The sequence below is a fragment of the Capsaspora owczarzaki genome (assembly GCF_000151315.2).
Source record: "Capsaspora owczarzaki ATCC 30864 unplaced genomic scaffold supercont2.4, whole genome shotgun sequence".
Classification (NCBI taxonomy): Eukaryota; class Filasterea; order Ministeriida; family Capsasporidae; genus Capsaspora; species Capsaspora owczarzaki.
Window position 1 is genome coordinate 1,731,591 of NW_011887295.1, and position 19,324 is coordinate 1,750,914.

Here is a 19,324-nt window from a genome sequence, read left to right on the forward strand (position 1 = left end):
GAACATAAACTCAACAAAAATTACACAAAAAAAAAAGCATCACCTTAAAACCACAAAAACAATCTAAATAAACTCAATGATCACTTGGCCCAGGTCACAATCAGCTCTTCCTGGAACGTGTCCGCCCAAAGACGCCGGAACACTTTGATAAAGTTGTCACGCTCGGCCATGGTGCACAGCCGCAAAGTCCAGGTCTCGCCACCACCGACGGGTAAGATGTCTGCGCTATCGCGCACTGGACCCATCGAGAACCGCGCCGGCAGGCTTTGCGACGAAGAGAGTGAGCTATTCCACCTCAACCGAATGGACGGGTCAAAGCAGATGGCAACGTGCCGTGGATCGGACTGGGAGAGCTCGATAGCCACAGCAGCACCGATTGGATGCACCGACAAGACCATGTACTGCGGCGAGTCGGGCACCAGAGTCACAAAGCTGGGCAAAGGCCAGCGGCCATAATCTTCCTGCACAAGGTACGCACAACGGTTGGAGAGCACCAAGGTTCGAGGCAGCAAGATGGCCTCTTCGTTGGCCGAGTGCGCGGGAATGACCTGATACGCCATGGTGTAGTTGATGGGGTTGAACTCGTCGGGCAGCTCCAAGTCCATGTTTTGCTCGCACAGGCGGAAGCGCAGTGTGTCGAGTGCCGTCGTATCAGGATAGACAAATTCAGTGTCACTGTCATCGATCGCCTGCCTGTAAATGTTGTCTCCGCCCTGCTCTCGCTCCAGCTCGTCCGCAGTCTTTTGGTTGTAGATGGATGTGTAGGAATATGCCGCGAGCGACGGATCCTCTTTGGCAGCATTCACAGAAGTTTTGGCTGCTTGCTGCTGCTTTTGCTCAATCAGTGCGCGTTGGCGCTCCTTGATGGCTGATGCGAGCGAGTTCAAGAACTGATGCGTCAATGAAAAGTCGCGCGTCAAGAAGACAAAGGATTCTCGCTGGGAAAACTCGACGCGGAACATCTGGTCGAACAGGCCGACGAGCACGGCACGGACAGACTGCAGTGGGAAGGCCGCCGCAACTGTCAAGCGTGTACTGGTGCGGAAGGGCGCATACGAGCCAAGATGGATGTTCGCCGGCGGCGCGGGTAGCCCCATCGCCTGTGCTCCGCCTTCAGCGGCATGCACGGAAGTGGTTGACGCTTCTTCGAGCGCAAACAAGGCGGAAGACGTCAAAGCCAGCAAAACACGATGCTCTGCAAATGCACTAGAGCTCTCGCCGACACTGAGCAGATACGAACCGCCCCAGCCGCCATACTGAACATAGCGCGTCTCGAGCAAGTGGACCAGCTTGTCGGTTTCGGCAAATGCGCCAGCCTTGCGCAGAAACTTGATGACTACAGGTTGCAACCGAGCAAGGTGAGCAGCATGCGTGGCAATCTGGGCCTCCGCGAGCGCGGCCTGCTGCTCTTCGATCGTCTTCTCGGGAGGGGGAATGGGGCTGTCGCTGTTGCTGGTGGAGGTGGTTGTGGCTGGACCAGCTTCACTTGGAATCACTGCCGAGGCTCCATTACCAGTCGCGCTCGTCGTTTCGCTTTGAACGTTGTTGGCCAGCGAATCAGCAGCATCCGCCTTCAGGCTGGCGTCCGGTTTTTGAACAATAAAGGGCTCGAGAAGGACGTAGAGCTCTGCGACTTGCTGTAAGCTGTCGAGCGAATACGTCACCTCCAACGCGCCCGACGAGGCGCTTGAATCATCGCCTGGGATGCGGATGGTGAGAGTAATAGTCGGGCGCTCAGCCGACTCGTCTCCAGTCGCCATTGAGATCAGACAATTCAGGTCTCGCTTTGCCCGCGGGCGCGCCGTGCTCATGTCAATCTCCAACATGTTGCGCTTGGCCACGTCGATGCTGAGAACGCAAGACACTGGCGCCGGAGGAGGCGTCGAAGAAGATGCCGTGTCGCCATCCTGAAGCGTTCGTTCAATCACCGACACCATCAGCGTGGTCGATGGTCTGCAACAACAAGAAGCCCAAGAGGCAAGATTTAGCTCATGACGACAAGACCACCAGGTTTTCAACTTTCTCAACGAAACAAACAAAGCATCCCCGTCAAAAAACGTACGGTGATGAACTGGCGCTATGCGAGGCTTTGACATCACGAATGAGCTTGGGTAGAAGCAAGAGTGGGGCTGCGGGAGAAGCTGCTGCCACAGGAGACTGCGAGGTGGTGGTATTGGCAATGAGCTGGCTGACGTCGCCGGACTTTCGCTTGGCGGGACTTCCGATTTTGCGCGGCTTGTCCTTCTTGGGCTTCTTGGCCTTGTCGTCGTCGACAAACCCTTTGATGCGCGCCAAGTAATCCAGCGTGAGAACATCCTGCTGAGGTTGGGCTGCAGATGGCGCTGCTGTCAGCTGCGACACAAACTGGGCATTGTCTGTGCGAACGGGGTACATTGTTGGCGAGGACGAATTCGGCGACGGCGGCTTCTCGTCCACACCCAGCAGATCTGTGAGAAACTCAGACATGGCTGTGCCTCCTTCCTTGCTGACATTCTCGACTTGCTTTCGGAAATCAGCACTCATAGAGCTAACAGGCGCGGCATGCGCCTTGGGGATGAAAGATGCAGTGATGTCTGCCGATCGGTCTGGAACGTCCCCTGCAAACGGCGTTGATTTTCGAGCCGTCACCGTCTCTCCAATCTTCACAGAGCGTGGCCGCTTGCCCTTCCCAGATGCATTCTTCGTAGAGAAGACACGAGATGAACAGAGCAAATAAACCAAAAGTGAGCATGCAGTGTTGTTGAATATGCGCAAACATGAACGACGGGGGAACAAACCTTCTTTGCAGCATCCGTGACAGAAAAGGCGAGAAGCTCGTCCTCAATACTCGACAGTGAGATTCGCGGATCGATGTCTCGAGCAGGCGGAGATCGCGACAAGTCCCGGGTTGGCGCAGGAGCCTCGAACAAGACACGCCCCACCGACAATCTCGCCGGCCTGCTGCCAGCCATTTCACTTGATGACCGTTGTCTCGCAGGAGAATCGGATTGGTCGGTCGAAGCACCCACTGCAGCAACAGCGCGCTCTGCATGTTGCTTGGCCAACAGCTTTTGTACCTTTTTCTGTTCGAGTAAAAAAAAAAATTGCCGGCGTGATGACGATTGTCAAACGAAATGAGCCAAACACGACCAACTCTCAGCAAAAGGTCACGTTCAAAGTGGCACAAGTACCTGTTCTGCGGGCGTGGCGATCACATCATCCAGAACAACTTCACGAAATCGGTCGCCAAAGCGCGAAAGGACGTAAATTCGATACTTGGAATGCGACCACTTTTTGGTCGAGGTGGAGATGCCTTCTCCGCCTGAAGCCGCCACCGAGTTGATGGCAATGGCGCTTGCGCCAACCATGGGGTTTCCAATCAACTTGAGCGATTCGAGACACGGCATTGATCCGAGGCGCGTTGTTTCGTGCACGTCTGCAATCAAGTTGTGCGAAAGATCGAGGTGCTGGAGCGAGTACAGACGTTCGAGTCCTGAAAACGAAAACGAAAACAAGCATAATCGAAACAGAAAACAAAATTATGAGCAAGACAGGAAGGATAAACATGAGAACAAATGAGCAGCTCAAACGGTTGAACAGTACCACTCAAGAGTTCAAGCCGGTTTGCCGCGAGAGACAAAGTCGTGACGTTGCCCAAGAGTGCGTAAAGATGGTTTGTGTCCACAATCGCGTTGTGTGACAAGTCAATGGAAGCGAGATGATGCAGACTCTGCAAGTGGTCGACCGTTTCCAGAGCGTTGTAGCTCAAGTCCAATTTCACAACGTTTGGCAACAGCATCTGCACAAAAGAGAGGATGCGCACAGGGTTGAGACCCTCCACTCGATCCAATGAAAACGCAAGCAGGAGGCTCGACTTACCACCGATTCATCAATCATGGGCAAGCCATTGTTGCTAAAGTCTGCAGTCACAATCTGAGCCCATGGGAGGATGTGGTACTCTAGTTGAGCATCTTCAGGGGCATGCTGCACAACAGCTTCCACCAGCACATCTTGCAATTGGCGGATACAATTGTGTGCTCGCAACTCTGTCAGCTGAAGATGGATGGCGCCGATGCCCTCGACGTTGCTGATGGAGCAGTGATTGAGCTACCAAGGGACGGCGGGTGAATCAAAGTAAGGGCGACTGGTTGCTGGGAAGCCGACGAGGAAGCGTCACTAGGATTACTACGAGTACTCACATGCAACGTCGTGACGGACTTGAAGAAAGATACGTCAAAGACGACTCCGGAGGTACTGTCGTCCACAGGAGAAACGCGAAGACGCTTGAGCCGATGCACAAAGTCGTACAAATGAGCGAGATCCGTAGCGCGCGAGTCCGCCGTTTCTGCTGCGGTATCAAGGGCTGGGGCGGCTGGGTTTGTGTGCGAGGAGAGAGGTGTATGAACATGAGCAGAAGGTGAGCCTTTTTGTGACATCTTTGCGTGAGAGGGCGTGGGGAGTATTGCAGTACCTGCAAGATTGGCAAACCGAAGACGTTTTCCAATGGCAAACAGCTGGGTTGGAGTGAGAGTGAACAGCTCGTTGGTTGCGAGGATTTTGTCGGCTGGTACAAGAATAGCAACGAGCAGTGAGTGTGGGCGGCCTGCAAGAATAGAGTTCGCACATAACAGTGCGTCCACACACACCTTGAACATAGAGGTATTGTGTCAGCGCTCGTGTGACTCCAAAAACGTCCTGACGGAGAGTAGAAATCAGCGTTTTGAGCCGATGAGCCATAAGACACTGATCCAAACACTCTGCCAGCAGCATCACAATGCGCGCGCGTACCTGCGAATCCAGCTCCAAGAAGGCTTGCAACGCCTTCGATTTGGAGGCCGCCTGCTTGTACTTGCCCAGGACCACCTCGTGGAGAAATTCCTGCAGTGCCACTCGCCGAAGTTCGATAAACTCTGGTGCCATGGACTTGATGACGCGCTTTGGAGGGAATATGTTGGCTGGGAATGTGATCGATTGTGCCAGCTGTTACAAGGCAAGACGTTGAGGAGTCAGAGCAAAACAAACAAAGCAAACCCATGGCCAAGAATACAAGAAAACATCCAGTTGGCTGTGTACCTCAGTGTATAGCTGATGGAACTCTGTGTATCGCCGCGACACAGTCCAGTGGTTTGCTTGCGTAAACACCTCAATCTTGTACACCTGAGTGAGATTGACAGGATGCCAACAAAGTAGCAAACAAAAAAAAAAAAAAACGAATGTCAGAACAAGAATTACGCATTCCCCTTCAACTCTCAAATCTCCAAGAGTGACATCCACCAAAGCTTAGTTGTTAGCTTGATGATTTGATTTTGTCTTTGATTCTCAGATTTGTTGCCAAATGTCAACATTAGCAAACCCTTATCCGTGTCCCAACCAACGCTTTCCCCTGCCCGCCGCTGCCCCTTGCCCCCCCCCCCACTTTGAAGCGTGAGAAGCACCAAACTGATTCAATGCAACATCATCAGGTGGACCAACCGGAGACCGCCCTGGTTTGAGCTCTGCTTTGGTCTCTATGGCGAACAATTAGTTACTATTCCCCAGTGAAGGGTCCTCGTCCCGACTTGCCGCCCTTGCGAGAGCTGTCGAAAAGCCTGTCGAAATCCCCAACAAGACCCGATACAGCAAAAGCGGCCGTCCACACACTCGCTGGGAGTGGAGAGCAAGGGCAACAGTCACGCTCCATTGATCGCACCTCCAACCACCAACCTCCAACCAGCACCCAACAAGCATGGAACATCCTCTCAAACTGCTCTGGAGTCCATCTTGAAAGAGATGCAGAAGTAGGGCTCTCTTACGACGTGTGGCTTTGGTTGCTTGACCATCTCGACGCCGCGAACGGCAACCTGGCGCACCACTGGCGTGCTGTCCGCCGCGGCCGCAGCGCTGCCCTCGTCAGACATGGATGATGAGACTTCTCAAACAGCAGCAACCAGAAACAAACAAATCCGAAACAGACACAAACGGATGTGCTGTCAATCGAGCAACAACAATATAACAACAATGAGAAGAACAAAGATTTGACTGAGCTCTGAGTCTCTGAGCAAGTTGTTGTGGGATTTGCTCTTGAGTGATTGCACTCAAGTACAGTACCAAGGTGCATGTGTTACATGAGAACAATGACGAAAATCCTACGATGATAAGCATAGCCAGTCGTCTGTTTGAGTGTTCACCCAAAGTCAATGTCGGAGCAACTGAGCCAGCCACTGCTCAGCGACCACGACGACGACGACGGCGACCACAACGGCCATCACGGTGGACGTGCAGCGTCGGTCGGACAGTGGTCTGACAGTTCAGCGGCAGCGTCTGCAGCGCTCTTGTCACCAGCGCAGCTCGACCGGCTGCGGGAGTCGTTTGGCTCTGGTTCTGTGGCACTGGGCGACCCGGCCGCGGACGACGACGACGGGGATGACGAGGATGACGACGATAGCCATCACAACCAGGGCCATGAGTATGGCTACAACACCCACACAAGCGCTCGTGCAGATGTGGCTGCTGGCGCAGGAGACGCAACTCGCGACGAAACCGCTGACGCTGCTACTGCTCGCGCTGTGCCACTGCCAGCCACTGCTACAGGAGGCACTCCAAGTCGGACGATGCACACCGCCGAAGAACTCAAGCATCAAGAAGCCATGGCAGGCTCAAGGCCGCAAATCAGGCACCAACAGAGCGCTGGATCGCTTGCATCGCTCACTCTCAGTGCTGCTGGTGCTGCTGGTGCTGCTGGTGCTGCTGGTGCTGCTGGTGCTGCTGGTAGTACGAAAAGCCAAAGATCGTCTGTTGGAGCATTCCAGACATCATCGGCACACACAAGCAGGCCGCCGTCCGGCAGTTGGAGTGGCTACAGCTTTGGTCCGGCGGATGACTCAAACTCGAGCAGCGACCTTCATCAAGCTACGTCCACGACGTCGCTACTGGGACACCAAGACAGCACAGGCAGGTCCAGGTCGCTCAATACGAGTGGATCGTCGTCATTCCGTGCCCGTTTCTTCCGCAGGGCCGGCGAGAGCAGCAACCGATCGATGACTTCCGAGGGCAGCCACGGACCAGTGTCGTTTGCTCGTTCACTCCTTCGCAATGCTGACGAGAGCGACGACCTCTTTGGTTACAATGCAGACGGATACAATCCACTCGCTACTTCGGGTGTTTCGCAAGAAGAGGCTGCGCCTGGAGGCTTGAGCGAACCAAAGCAAGGACTGACGCAAGCGCACGGTCCAACCCATCGATGTGAGTGCTTGGTGAATAAAGCGAGTAGTGGGTACGAGGGGAGGGGGGAGGAGAAGCAGGTATCACAAGTAAAGGATGGTGCGGTGTGTTTGATTGCAAACTGCACTTGTCTCGAGGGGAATGATCACTCATTACCCGCGGTTTCGTCGCTTTCATAGACTACTGGGACTTTCCAGAAAGCTGGGAAAGGAAGCTGCAATGGTTTGACGATCCCATCATCAAATTCTGCCAGGGCGTTGGACTGGGCAAACCCTTCTTTTACTTGAATATTGTGGCGTTAGGTACTGTCGCGCTGTTCTGTTGTTGTTTGTCCCGCTGCTCCCTTTTTAATCCTGATAGCCCCTTACTGACGTACATGTTCTCTGATTGCAGCATTAACGGCTATTGAAAGCGGTATTGCTCTCCCGTTCGTCTTGTACATGCTCGGCAAAGATGCGTGCGCCACCCTTGCCACGTTTGTGATCTTGCTGCTGTGCACCGTTTCCCAAATTCCCAAGCGTTTCATTTGGCGATATCGCCCGTACATGGTCGATCGAGCCGTCAAGGTTTGTATTGATTGCGTGGCTTTGGTTTTTTTGTGGGTGGCCGTTCGAGAATTCTGAATGTCAGAGTTGCTTTTGTTGTTGTTGTTGTTGTGGTTGTTGTTGTTGTTGTTGTTGTTGTTGTTGTTGTTGTTGTTGTTGTTGTTGTTGTTGTTGTTGTTGTTGTTGTTGTTGTTGTTGTTGTTGTTTTTGGTTGTCGCGTTGCAGGTGCGTCTTGATTTGACGTCCTCATTTCCGTCGCGCGCCGTCACATGCGCCGTGGCCTATACCTATTTGGTATTCGCGCTTGTTAACGACAACGCCGGTCGCGATATTATTGACATGGAGCCGTGGATGTATCCAGTCATCCTTTTAGCTGCACTCTGCCTGGGATTCTCTCGCGTGAGGCGTTGTTCTCTACTTGGCCAGAGCGTCTTACAGACAGAGGAATTGAATGGGTTTTGCTCAGCCTTTTCTTTGCGCTGACGTTCTGGTTTTGGGAATTTCAGGTCAATTTTGGTGCGCATTATCCGTCGGATTGCGTCGTTGGCTTTTTCCAGGTAAAGGATCGCAGCTATGATGATTTTTTAACTGAAAGGAGAGAGTTGTCGCGCGTTGCTCATCATCGAGTGCTTGTGTTGTACTTTACAGGGCGCACTCTGCGTGTTGCTCGGCGTGGGCTTTTACAAGCTTGATATTGCAACCTGCACCAGCTGTCAACAGAGTGAGTCTACGAACCTTCTGCACTGTGTTGGGTGGTTTTGTTCGCATCGTCCTCACAAGTCCCGACCCATCCTGACAGACGCGTGCTATGCCAATATCAACAATTCCGACCAAGTCATGACTTGGTCCCATCTCGAAAACCTCAACTACATCATCATCTTGGCGAGCTCAACCATCGGCTTGGGAATTACCATTCTCGTCAATCTCAAACCACTGGAATTCTGGTCCAAGTGCCAGCATGTATTTGGGTATGTGTTTGAAATTTCGACACGCTGCTTCGGTTTGTATCAAACTCACAGCGCGTGTGTGTTCTCCTTTCCATCCTTTTCCCTTCGTGATGTAGCATTCTCTTTCCGTGCATTGTTTTCAAAACCTCCTTCTTGTGTCCGCCGTATTCCAACGATCGCTCTGCGCTTCCGTTGACTGGCGGTGCGCCATGGTACACGTACATCATGGCCATCTTCTCCGCACTCGTAATCACGGTGAGAGTTCCAGCTTGCTAGTGTGGGATGTTTGGTTGGTTTTTGGTTTTTCTTTTGTGGGAAGGAACCATCGCTCAACTTCCCCCCCCCCTCACATCTCTGACAGGTTATTGGCATGAAAATCAAGGGCAGTCTGCGATCTAACATCATTGCGTACTGCGTCATGTTCACGCTGACGTTTATGATTTTGTTTGCTTGGCGACTGTCTCGCTTGTAAAATTTGTGTTCACAATCCCCATCTCGTTTTGACCTCGCCGTTCCAGAAACGTTAAGATTCCAGGATGTGATCGCGTTAAGATTTGAGAGAAAAAAAAAAGAGAACAACAAGAAACAAGAACATGACAAGAAAAATCCATTTGCAACTACAATAAGAAAGTGGACACGGCGACGCTAAGAGAACTGCATTTACTTTCGTGCCAGCTTCTTGCCGCTTCGGGTGCCAATTGGAGAGAACTTGGGAGTAGCGTTCTTAGGGGTGGATGGAGCAGCCGAGGCAGACTTGGCGTCAGGAGTCACGTCCATAGCCTTCGCAGCAGCCTTCGGGGTTTTGGCGGGGGTCTTGGTCGATGTGGCCGCTGGGGGCTTGGCGGCCGCAACAGGGGTGCTGACTGCAGCGTCTGGGGCGGCAGCCTTCGCTGCGGGAGTCTTGGCGGCGGCGGCGGCTGCGGGCTTTGGCGTTTCCTTCGACTTGGGCGTCTGGGCAGCAGCCGGTGCAGCAGCGGCCTTGGCGGGAGTGGCAGCAGGAGCAGCGGCCTTGGCAGGAGTAGCAGCGGCCTTGGCAGGAGTGGCAGCAGGAGCAGGAGCAGCGGCCTTAGCAGGAGTGGCAGTAGCAGCAGCCGCCTTAGCAGGAGTGGCGGCAGGCGCCTTGGCAGGAGTAGCAGCCGCCTTGGCAGGAGTAGCAGCCGCCTTGGCGACTGGTGCAGGTGCTTCAATTTGCATCGGCACGGCACCAGCGGCCTTTGCGGGAGTGGCAGTCTTTGCGGGTGCGGGGGCGGCAGCCTTAGGGGTGGCGGCCTTGGCAGGAGTAGCAGCAGCCTTGACGGGAGTAGCAGCCGCAGCCTTGGCAGCCTTGGCAGCCTTGGCAGCCTTAACTGACGTCGCGGCGGCAGGCTTGACCTGCTTCTTCTCGGCGGGAACCACCTCCATTGCCGAGGGCTTTGCGGGAGCAGGCACAGCCGACGCAGGGATGGCATAGCGAGTGTATTCGTCGTCGTCGTTGTCGTCTACAGCGGCGATGGGCAGCGAGTTGTAAATGGGAAGGGCGAGGGAGTTGGCAGTCTTAAGGTTGATGGACTGAATGCCCTTCCAGCCGCGAGGAATGTTGGCAACAATGGTGGGGATGGCAGCGAAAATGTTTTCAGCGAGCTGCTCACCCGTGAAGCCAGCACGACCGATGCGAACCGACAGGCACGAGCCGTGCGTGAGGGTCATGTATGTAGAAGTGCGCGCAGCGTTGATCTCTCGGGCAACGTTCTTGGTGAGCCTCACTGGCACAGGCAGCCTACCACAAAACACAAAGGTGTTTAGTCAGTCCGTTGACGAGTGAGGGGGGGGAGAAAGAAAACGAGCACAACACTTCAAGCAGATTCAACGACCACATACTTTTTCCTCTCAAAGAAGGGCTTGCCAAGAAGGCGTGGCAGCATGGGGATGACTCGGTCGTCAGCAATGAAAAGATCGTAAAGACGAGCGAGCTCGCGCTTGGTGTCGTAAGTCTTGTACTTGGAGCGGAGCTTTGAAACACCCATCACCTTGTGGATGCCCTCAATGTTGCGCTCCTTAATGAACGCCTTCATTTCTTGCTGAGGATCCTTTGTAATCAAGCAGACCGAGTGCTGGTTGGTGTACAGGCCGTGGGCAAGGGGACTGACGAGAACCAAAGACGAGAGACATGTGAGTGCCTGTTGCTGTAGATCCAGGTGCCAAAGCGCTGCATGCAGCATTTGTGCGACAAGCTTTTTGGGGGCACAACGCTTCAAGGCCTCCAAAAACGAAAACGTACACGGGAATCATGCTGCGAGTGTGGTCGGGCATCTTCTTGAGGCCGAGCTGCATCCAGACAGCGTCGTCGCTGCTGCCGCCGAGCAGCGCGTTCGACTTGTTCTCGGCAGTGACCTTCTTGATGTGCTGGATGAGCGCGTTCGACGCACGTTGGACCTGACCAAAAGCAGCAGAACGACAAAGATTGTTTAGAGACAATGCGTTGCTTTGAACGCGCGCTGATCACACCCCAGCAAGACAACGACCCGCTGCTCGATGCATGGAATTCGATCAAGTGTGTGGCAGCTCGTCAAATCGACCTCCGACAGCCGAATCGGTCGACGTTGATGCCCCGCTCAATGGTTCAATGAGGCTGCAATGCAAAAACCATGTGGGATTTTTACGTTTCCATGTGGCTGTCTTTTTTTTTTTTTTTTTTTTTTTTTTTCCTTCCCGTTCCCCTCTGCTTCAATGTGCCTTTCTTCTCGTTTGGCGCTCTGGATTCGACTTTCTGTAATGTCGGATGGCTGCGTGGTAGCAACAGGTGTAAATGTGTCCAATGCATGCTGCGGTGATTCAGGAGGGGTGAAACTTACCAGGCCGGAATCGAGCAAGCTGGGGACGGCAACGGGATCGCTCTCGGTCTTGGGCGCAGCGGCGGCGATCGCGGTCGATGCAGCAGCCTTAGGGGCGGCAGCAGCGGGGGCCTTGGGGGCGGCGGCAGGGGTAGCAGCGGGCTTGGCAGCCTTGGCAGCAGCCTTGGGAGCAGCAGCCGCATCAGCCTTGGCAGGTGCAGCAGCCTTAGCCGGAGCAGCAGCGGTAGGGGCAGCAGCAGCAGCAGCCTTAGGGGCGGCAGCGGCGGCGGGTGCCTTGGCGGCGGCGATCGCGGCGTTGACCTTGGTCTTCTGAGCCTGCTGGGCTTCAACAGTCTTGCGCACAACGGCGGTCTTGGTCGGTGCCATTTTGTCAAACGAAAATAAAGAAGGAATGAATCAATGCAGCCACGATGATGATGACGATACATGTATGATGATGATGATGATGATGATGATGATGATGATGATGATGATGATGATGAATGTTGATGTGAATGTCAATGTCTGAGAGAAAACGAACAAAAGCCGGCAGCTGAACGCGTTTGGTCGTTTTGTTTGTTCTTTTGTCCACTGCGCCCACTTGTTCCCATCGCCTTCCGACATGATTAATACTCCAATACCTTGCTGGATGTAGCTTGCCTTTGAGAATCAGCCTCGCTAGACCTGCCTGGCCTGGGGTTTGGGATCCAACCCGAAAATGTTCAATGTGGTTTCAGCCAAAACAAAAATGGCCGGTGCTTCTTCTTCCGCCGCCTCCCCCCCCCCCGGCCCTCTATTTCACTCTCTCACCCTGTCCCCTGTGTTCATCATCATCATCCCTCGTATGGATTGACCTCCAAACCAAACCAAAAGGTCAATCTTTTTTTTTTTTTTCTTCGTCTTATTTTTTAATTTTTTTCTATTTTTTTTTTCTACAATGGGACTTGCATTGTGCCCTTGCATGCCGCACAAGCAGCCGGCTGCTGCTCCCACTCGCGTACGGGCTCCAAACTACTTGTTCCCCTCTCGCTCAATGCATTCATCAGCAACCAACCCTCTGTCGGGTCTCTGTCAAATGCTTTTTTTTTTGTTGTTGGCTGGCAATGCATTAGCTTTTTTTTTTCTTTTTTTCTTTTGGGGTTCAACGCAAAACTCGATCGCTGTTGTTGTGGGCAGTCGTTGACCCATGCGGCCTGCCGGCTGGCGTGCTTGTCTCTGCCCCTTGGGCGTTGTCATCACGGTCGTCGCTGGGCTGTGGTCGCCACTGCGCTCTGAGCTCTGTCCAGACAAAAGAACGAACTTTTTTTTTTTTTTTTTTTTGGGCTTCCACAACATTGCTGCTTTTTGCATTAGCTTTTTTTTTTTTTTTTTTTTGTCAAAGGCGATTCAGCGAAGGATAGCGGAGGTCGGTCTGCCTGGCCAGCGACAGTCACCGTGCGGCGGATGCCTGTGCGACCGAGTGAGGCGGCGTGGGTCGGTGGCCCTTCTTGTCTGTCGGCCTCCTACCTCCAGATCACAACAATAGTCGGCAGGGAAACCTGGTCTTTTTTTTTTTTTTTTTTTTTTTTGTTTGCGGTTCAATCACAACGAGTAGGAAGGAAATGGTCTGTGGCTGCTCGAGTTCTTACGATTTCCTCACCAATCTTTTGTGTTTTTGCCTACCGTTTCCTAAGGCATACCGCTGAAAGTATTTTTATCCTTTTCTTTTTTTTCTTGTTGTTGTCGTTGATGTTTTCGCAGCCGTCGCTCTTCTGCGCCTCTCCCCCCCCATCGCTTTCTCATCATCTGCAGGCCTTGTCTTCTGCAGCGTGTGTGTGTGTGTGCGTGTGTGTTGAGAAAGCGAGCGACCGTTCGAAAGTAGTTGTTTTATTTTTATTTTTATTTTATTTCTTTCGGTGTTGTGGTTTTTTTGAAAAAAAAAAGTATTTGGTTCTTTTTTTTTTTTTTCTTTTTTTTTTTTCTTCGCTTTTGACTTTGACGACATGTGTTTGAACGCTTGTCTTTGTCTTTGTACTGACATTATTACTTTGCCAAATGGGATGACTGTTTTTGTTGGCACCACACAGCCTGGCGAGCGCAAGCCGCTGCAGAAGCGAAAGATTGACCGAACTCAAATCGGCCTCCCGTCCAACTTCCAGGTACCGTTCCTCTGCCTTTCTCCCCCCCCCACACCCACCCACATTCCACATGTTGTTTTCGTGGATGAATGAGCAGAGGATGGGCAAGTCTGGCAGAGAGTGTGGCAAGGCAGAGACAAAGCTGCGATGATTTTGTTCTGTTCTCATCGTTGTCCCCTTCCTCTTTCACTCCTTCCTTTGTGCTTCCGCCCCCGGTTTTTGAATGGATTGCAACAACAGCACACCGGTCACATTGGTGCAGGCGCTGCCGACATGGGTGTTCAGGTAACGCAAGCACGGCACATTGGATGTTTTTGTTGCTCTTGTTGCATTCTTGAATCTGTTTCTCACATGGTGGGGTTTGTTTTATTTTTTGTTTTTTTTTTGGTTTTTCCAAACACAATTGTGCTTCCCCCGTCAACCTCAAAAACATGTCCCGTCAACTTTCGACAGCTCTCTGGTCTGCAGTCCCAAATGAAGTCCAAGGGTGGGTATGAAGCATCGGCGACGGGCACGGGTGCCCCGGCTGCTGCCAAACCTGCCACTGCCGCCGCCGCCGCCACAACCGCCACTTCGGGTACCAAGCCAACAAGTGCAGCGCCCGCCGTGGCTGAGACTGCGTCGGCAGCCGCTGCCACCACTCCGGCCGTCGTTGCCGAGCCTGCTCCAGTCAAGGTCGAAGAGCCGGTCGCAGCGCCTGCCCCAGCCCCAGTACCAGAGCCAACACCAGCAGAGCCAGAGCCAGCACCACAACCACCAAAGGTCGAGGAGCCGTCCGACGACAAGGAGAATGAGCTCCCCGCTCCTCCGGCTCCTCAGGCCCCGGAGGAGGTCCCTGCCCCAGCAGCCCCCCAAGAGGCTGACGAGCCTGCTGCCCCAGCGCAGCCCGACCTCCCTCCTCCGCCAAAGGTTGAGGAGGTTGAGGAAGTCGCACCTCCTGCGCCCGCCGCCGAGCCAGAGGCGCCAGCAGAGCCTGAAGCCGCTCCTGCTGGTAAGCGATTGAGTAGCATAAATAGCCTTTGACGTTGTTGTTGCTGCTCTCCCTTCTCAAACGCCGACACTCACTCTCGAATGACTCTGACTACCTTGTAGAGCCAAGCGACGACTAAGTGCCATAAACTAGCGAGGCCTCGACTGCCTCGTATATTTTCTTTCTCGCTCTCTCTCTCTCTCGTGTTCGAGATTGGCTTGGATTCAGTCGCGTTTATGTTTGAGTCCTTTCTATCTCGTTGGCTTTGCTCTTTCTTTGGCTTCTGGTTTTTTTTCCCGCTTTTTGCAAGAGCTTGGACCACGCGTGCAACACATGCACTTGCTGCTCCGCTCGCAAGTTGCGCTCCTTTCAGATTGGCTCCATCACTTCTTCTCCCTTCATCTGCCCTTTTTTTTTCCTCTCTCGCCTTTTTTTTAAAAATTGCTGTCTGTTCCTTGTTGTGGTGTATTTGTCGTCGTGGTTGTTTTGCCTGTTGTTCCATGTTTGATGTAGATGCTGCTTCCCCCCCCCCCTCTTTTTTTTTTTCGGTTAATACACAACTGAAATCGATACCCAACTCATTGTCATAGAATTACCTGACCGTGGCAATCTCAGTCGCCGTTTTTTCTTTTCAATTTGTCTTGGGATTCAGAGTTTGCTTCTGAGTTATGGCAGAGCGGAGTGGTTCCGTCGCAGACCAGCAGCCTGCGCAGCTCCGCCAGTCCCCGCCGCCGTCGCCAAGCCTCGCTGAGCAAGCACTCACCGACAATCTCGACGGCGCAGCAGCCAATGCGTCCACGTTTCGGGCTTCAGCTGAGAGCGGCGAGATGGGACCATTCTCCGCAGCTGTGTCGGACACGCAGCCGCCCAACGTGACAACCACCAAGCACAACAAGAAGCACAAACATAAGCAAAAGAAGAATACAACCAAGTCAGGTAGCAAGGCCGCTCTCGAAGCATCAGAACAGTCGTCGTCGTCGAGCACAACGCAGCGACAGGACGTCAGAGCGGACGTTTTGTCATCGGCCAATGGTGAGCCGACCACCGTCCCTGGCTCTGGCTCTGGCTCTGGCTCTGGTATCAAGAATAGCAAGAATCGAAGAAATGGCGGCGCTCCGACGGTCGTTGTGGCCAACCCGCTGAATCGCTTCCCAACCGCCAATCCTCCTTCCTCACAGCGCGCTACGTCGCTGGGCGTGCTAGGCCGAGCTCGGCCGATCAAGTCTGTGTTTAACTTGAGCATGGCGGGCGAGTTGGACGATGACGACGATGATGATGATGTGGATGAGTATCCAGATGATTCTGACAGAGCAGATGTAAATCGGCCGTCAGACACACAAAACGACACACAGACGCCCCTGCCGGCAACACTCGAAGGTGAAGAGAGCTTGGCAACCATGGACACCGACAATCACGCCATCACAGATGCAGCTGGTGCTCCAGCACACGAACGAGAGGCAAGCGAGATATTCTCGTCCGCCGAGCAACTCCCACCTGCCACCAATAATGGCGCACGCTTTCGCAAGATCCAGTCAGAGGCGGGCCTTTCTCTACCTCATTCCTTCTCCAAGCGACTACAAGGCTGGGTTTCGTCCAATTCCTTGGAAAACATACCTGCTGCACCGTCAACACCTTCGCTGCCTCGAGCCCCTTTCCAGCCAATCGCGCAAGTCTCTGCGCCAATCGAACCCGCACCAGCCTCGCCGCCAAGTGAACGCTCGCGCCACGGTGCAGCCGTTGAGTCATTTGAGCGAGAGCTTGCAACCCCGATTGGGAATCACAGCGCCTTGACCATGTCATTCTTTTCATCGCCACTCGCCTATCTCGATCGCCTGCGCCAGTTTAACTCGAGTGGTGCAAGTCCGCAGCATGGCAGCTCGAACGATGGATTCTCCGACTTTGACAATGTTCACCTCCGGTCTGATTTGGACGCAGCGTTCAATCAAGCCCCAGCTGCTGCTGCTGCTGCTGCTGCTGCTGCTGCTGCTGCTGCTGCAACCACTTCTCCTGCCAACCAAGCGGCCGAGCTACCAGTTCCTCCGGCCGCTGAGACCTCGCGGCGATATACTCTTGCAGATGTTGCCAAGTCATTGCTCGGCGGGCGTGAGCTCTGAAAACGTGCTTGCGTCCGACCCAGCTACCGCCTCGAAGCGTCCTGTCTCAATGATAGGGATGGCACCTCGCGCGGGCTCAACCAACACCCGCCTTGGTGGTACGGAGGCCGCTGCAGCCCCCACCGTTGGACCGCCAGGTCTGAAGCCAGGCATCATGGCCAACCTGCGCCTCATGTTGGCTCGTACCCGCCAACGCGCTCGAGACCCACAGCTCGACGCCAATGATGACTGTGGATCCAGTGCTGCGAGTCAGGCTCTCACAAACTCGTTTGCTAGCAGGCAAACTGCCGGCCTGGCATTCGACTCGATGCGTGAGCGCGAGGCAGAGGCTCGGCGTGCGCAGCTGGCCAGCGAAAAATCCGAACAACGCCTGCTGCAATTAGACGACTTTCTCAAGCCGTTGGTATCACTATCATGGCAAGCTCTGCATTCTCCAGTGCGGATTGTGTATTCGGAGTGGGATTTCACGAAAAGCTACCCATTATACGAGGTTGGAGCGATTGTCGACGGCGGGGGCGCCGCGAGTCCAGTGCTGCTCGACTCGTTGGAGGAATGTCAGCGCCTGCTCGTCATGATTCGGCGACACTATGTAGATCAGTAGCGCCTGCTCGTCATGATTCGGCGACACTATGTAGATCAGTATGGTGTGAGTGGGTGCATCCAACGTTTGTCAATATCGCTCCCCTTTTGGTTTAATTTTGTTGATTCTGGAAAATATATATTTTTTATATATAAGTATATATATATATACATTGGTTTATTGTTGCTAATTCAAGTACGCGCTCGCCTGTTCCGAGTTGCCCTGACCGCACAGCGAGAGCCATTCAGCAGACCGCCGTTCGCAACTCAAAAGAATGCGACGCCAAGCAATCCTCTTCCATTACAACCGCAATCTAAGCCATCACAACCGCAATCTAAGAAGCCACAATCTGCCGTCGGCTTTTGTTTCAATCAAGACGCACTCCCCCTTTTTGTTGTGATTTGTCTTGCGCACTCGACGTTTTTGGATGCAACAACAGTGGGCGCTTCACCGCTTCTCGGAAGCCAGATCCGCTGCATCTGTGTTTGTTCTGCTCGCATTGCTGCTGCAGCCGGTGTGCGCGGTGGGCGAACGCGCGCCAGACCCGCCCGCACCGCCGCAAAACACGTCCACCCCAGCTCAGGTGGTCTCGACGTGCTACGACTTCCTCGAGAGCCACCTGTGCGCAGGCGAGCTGTGGGGCCTCCCCTTCCACTTCTACCGCCCCTCGCTGCAAAAGTACAGCCCCGACCAGTGGCTCTGGGACAGCGGATCGCACATGATTGTCTGGTCACACCGCAATGTCACCAACTCCATCCTCGACCTGCGCACCATGCTGCAGATGCAGCAGCCCGACGGCCGCATCCCGGAGGAGATTTTCTGGGGCAACCGCACCGATGCGCAGCGTCTCGAGCTGCTCGACAACTGGAGCAACGAACGTGCGTGCGACCTGACTCAGATGCCGGTTTTGCCGTGGAGCCTGCGCGCCATCATTAACGCTACTCTGGCGACAGCAGGTCCTGTTGCGGCGCAGAAAATTGCCGAAGAGTTTCTCCTCCCGCTCATCAAGTACTTCCGCTGGTGGCGCGACACTCGCGCGGTCGATGGCGACGACCTTGTGTACGTCTTGCACGGCTGGGAGAGCGGTCTCGACGCGTCGCCCGCTTACGACCAAGCCTACGGGATTCCTGAGGACGTGCCACAGCCGCCGTACCTGCTGCTCTACCCACGCTTTGAAGAGCTCATCTTGACGTACAAGTTCCTGTACGGCTGGAACCAGACGGCCATCCTTCACGCGCCGCACGCCATCGACGGCCTTCCCCTGTTCAACTTTTTCCACATGAAGGACGTCGGCGTGAACAGCATCTACGCAGCTGGCTGGGCCCTTCTTGGTGCGATTGCCGAGTCGATCGGGCAGGCAGGTCTTGCGGCAGAGTGCTACGCTTCGGGCAACGCCACTGCGAAGGCCATCACGACCAAAATGTTCGACCCGCAGACGCGCAGGTTCTTCCATCTGTACAAGAACGTGCACACGGGAGAGGAGAAGCGCGCGTCCCAAAACACGGTGCAGACGCTCTTGCCGCTGCTCCTCCCCGTCCTCAACGTGGGCAAGGACATTGCCGACGACATTATCGCGGGCGATCTGACAAACACGTCCAAGTACTGGTCGGCCTTCCCTGTTCCAACCACGTCGATGGACTCGCCTTCGTTCAACCCGGTCTTTTCGGAGAGCGACGACCTGATGTGGCGCGGCCCGACATGGGGCTTTACCAACTGGTTTGTGATTGAGGCGCTCAGCTCGCGCAATTACACGGCCGTAGCCGACGCTCTTGTCCAGAGGTGGCTCGCCCTTGTCGAGAAGAGCGGCATTTGGGAGCAGTACAACCCGATCACTGGCGATCCTTACGGCGCTGTGGGTCTCGGCATGTCCACTCTGATTGTCGATTGGCTCTACCGCACGGGGATTGTTTGTGATTGAAAATGTTTGTCGCTTTTCGAGGTTTGTTTTGGATGATTGTTGTTTATATTAAAGATTCGTCGTCGAGTGAAACAATTCTAGCGCTTGAAACGGAGACGGCATTTGTCAGCGGAAAGGGGCAGGGTCAACACTTCTTGGGGTACA

The 19,324-nt window shown here is 54.0% G+C and overlaps 6 protein-coding genes across 7 annotated transcripts; 4 read left to right on the forward strand and 2 right to left on the reverse strand.

The window, feature by feature from the left end:
- Positions 1–80: 80 nt before the first annotated feature.
- On the reverse strand, positions 81–5,876 carry CAOG_08695 (hypothetical protein; the record flags this gene model as incomplete). Its single annotated transcript, XM_011272004.1, has 9 exons — positions 81–1,953; positions 2,063–2,679; positions 2,778–3,062; positions 3,171–3,472; positions 3,709–3,778; positions 3,859–4,086; positions 4,768–4,959; positions 5,053–5,136; positions 5,772–5,876. 9 exons carry the CDS (start codon positions 5,874–5,876, stop codon positions 81–83), a joined length of 3,756 nt encoding a protein of 1,251 aa, XP_011270306.1.
- Positions 5,877–6,132: 256 nt separating this feature from the next.
- On the forward strand, positions 6,133–9,179 carry CAOG_03332 (hypothetical protein). Its single transcript, XM_004364114.2, has 9 exons — positions 6,133–7,200; positions 7,359–7,481; positions 7,573–7,745; positions 7,950–8,123; positions 8,231–8,281; positions 8,373–8,445; positions 8,524–8,692; positions 8,788–8,926; positions 9,033–9,179. Exons 1-9 carry the CDS (start codon positions 6,156–6,158, stop codon positions 9,141–9,143), a joined length of 2,058 nt encoding a protein of 685 aa, XP_004364171.2. The 5' UTR covers positions 6,133–6,155; the 3' UTR covers positions 9,144–9,179.
- A 21-nt stretch (positions 9,180–9,200) lies between these two features.
- CAOG_03333 lies at positions 9,201–11,900 on the reverse strand. Of its 2 annotated transcripts, XM_011271939.1 has the most exons (6): positions 11,503–11,900; positions 10,929–11,083; positions 10,529–10,792; positions 9,812–10,427; positions 9,701–9,790; positions 9,201–9,679 (listed from the first exon to the last, which is right to left on the reverse strand). In XM_011271939.1, exons 1-6 carry the CDS (start codon positions 11,866–11,868, stop codon positions 9,332–9,334), a joined length of 1,839 nt encoding a protein of 612 aa, XP_011270241.1. In that variant the 5' UTR covers positions 11,869–11,900; the 3' UTR covers positions 9,201–9,331. The 2 variants fall into 2 exon arrangements, with proteins under 2 accessions (XP_011270241.1, XP_004364172.2); XM_004364115.2 differs by having other exon boundaries at positions 9,201–9,790.
- Positions 11,901–12,363: 463 nt separating this feature from the next.
- CAOG_03334 (hypothetical protein) lies at positions 12,364–15,144 on the forward strand. Its single transcript, XM_004364116.2, has 5 exons — positions 12,364–12,478; positions 13,548–13,619; positions 13,839–13,883; positions 14,052–14,589; positions 14,691–15,144. The coding sequence occupies exons 1-5, from the start codon at positions 12,419–12,421 to the stop codon at positions 14,705–14,707; spliced, it is 732 nt and encodes a 243-aa protein (XP_004364173.2). The 5' UTR covers positions 12,364–12,418; the 3' UTR covers positions 14,708–15,144.
- Positions 15,145–15,236: 92 nt separating this feature from the next.
- CAOG_03335 (hypothetical protein) lies at positions 15,237–17,283 on the forward strand (the record flags this gene model as incomplete). Its single annotated transcript, XM_004364117.2, has 2 exons — positions 15,237–16,671; positions 16,739–17,283. The coding sequence occupies 2 exons, from the start codon at positions 15,237–15,239 to the stop codon at positions 17,281–17,283; spliced, it is 1,980 nt and encodes a 659-aa protein (XP_004364174.2).
- Positions 17,284–17,689: 406 nt separating this feature from the next.
- On the forward strand, positions 17,690–19,252 carry CAOG_03336 (hypothetical protein; the record flags this gene model as incomplete). The annotated part of the gene is made up of 2 exons (XM_004364118.2): positions 17,690–17,743; positions 17,774–19,252. The coding sequence occupies 2 exons, from the start codon at positions 17,690–17,692 to the stop codon at positions 19,178–19,180; spliced, it is 1,461 nt and encodes a 486-aa protein (XP_004364175.1). The 3' UTR covers positions 19,181–19,252.
- Between the last annotated feature and the right edge of the window lie 72 nt (positions 19,253–19,324).

What these genes read in the sequence shown, in the direction of transcription:
- CAOG_03332 (XM_004364114.2), top strand. Translation starts at nt 6,156, where the DNA reads ATGTCGGAGCAACTGAGCCAGCCACTGCTCAGCGACCACGACGACGAC. An exon ending in CTTGAATATTGTGGCGTTAG is followed by an intron (nt 7,482 to 7,572) that starts GTACTGTCGCGC and finishes CTCTGATTGCAG; the next exon opens with CATTAACGGCTATTGAAAGC. An exon ending in TGGTCGATCGAGCCGTCAAG is followed by an intron (nt 7,746 to 7,949) that starts GTTTGTATTGAT and finishes GTCGCGTTGCAG; the next exon opens with GTGCGTCTTGATTTGACGTC.
- CAOG_03333 (XM_004364115.2), bottom strand. Translation starts at nt 11,868, where the DNA reads ATGGCACCGACCAAGACCGCCGTTGTGCGCAAGACTGTTGAAGCCCAG. An exon ending in ACTCGCAGCATGATTCCCGT is followed by an intron (nt 10,793 to 10,928) that starts GTACGTTTTCGT and finishes GGTTCTCGTCAG; the next exon opens with TCCCCTTGCCCACGGCCTGT. An exon ending in CCCTTCTTTGAGAGGAAAAA is followed by an intron (nt 10,428 to 10,528) that starts GTATGTGGTCGT and finishes GTTTTGTGGTAG; the next exon opens with GCTGCCTGTGCCAGTGAGGC.
- CAOG_03334 (XM_004364116.2), top strand. Translation starts at nt 12,419, where the DNA reads ATGGGACTTGCATTGTGCCCTTGCATGCCGCACAAGCAGCCGGCTGCT. An exon ending in GCCTCCCGTCCAACTTCCAG is followed by an intron (nt 13,620 to 13,838) that starts GTACCGTTCCTC and finishes TTGCAACAACAG; the next exon opens with CACACCGGTCACATTGGTGC. An exon ending in CTGCCGACATGGGTGTTCAG is followed by an intron (nt 13,884 to 14,051) that starts GTAACGCAAGCA and finishes AACTTTCGACAG; the next exon opens with CTCTCTGGTCTGCAGTCCCA.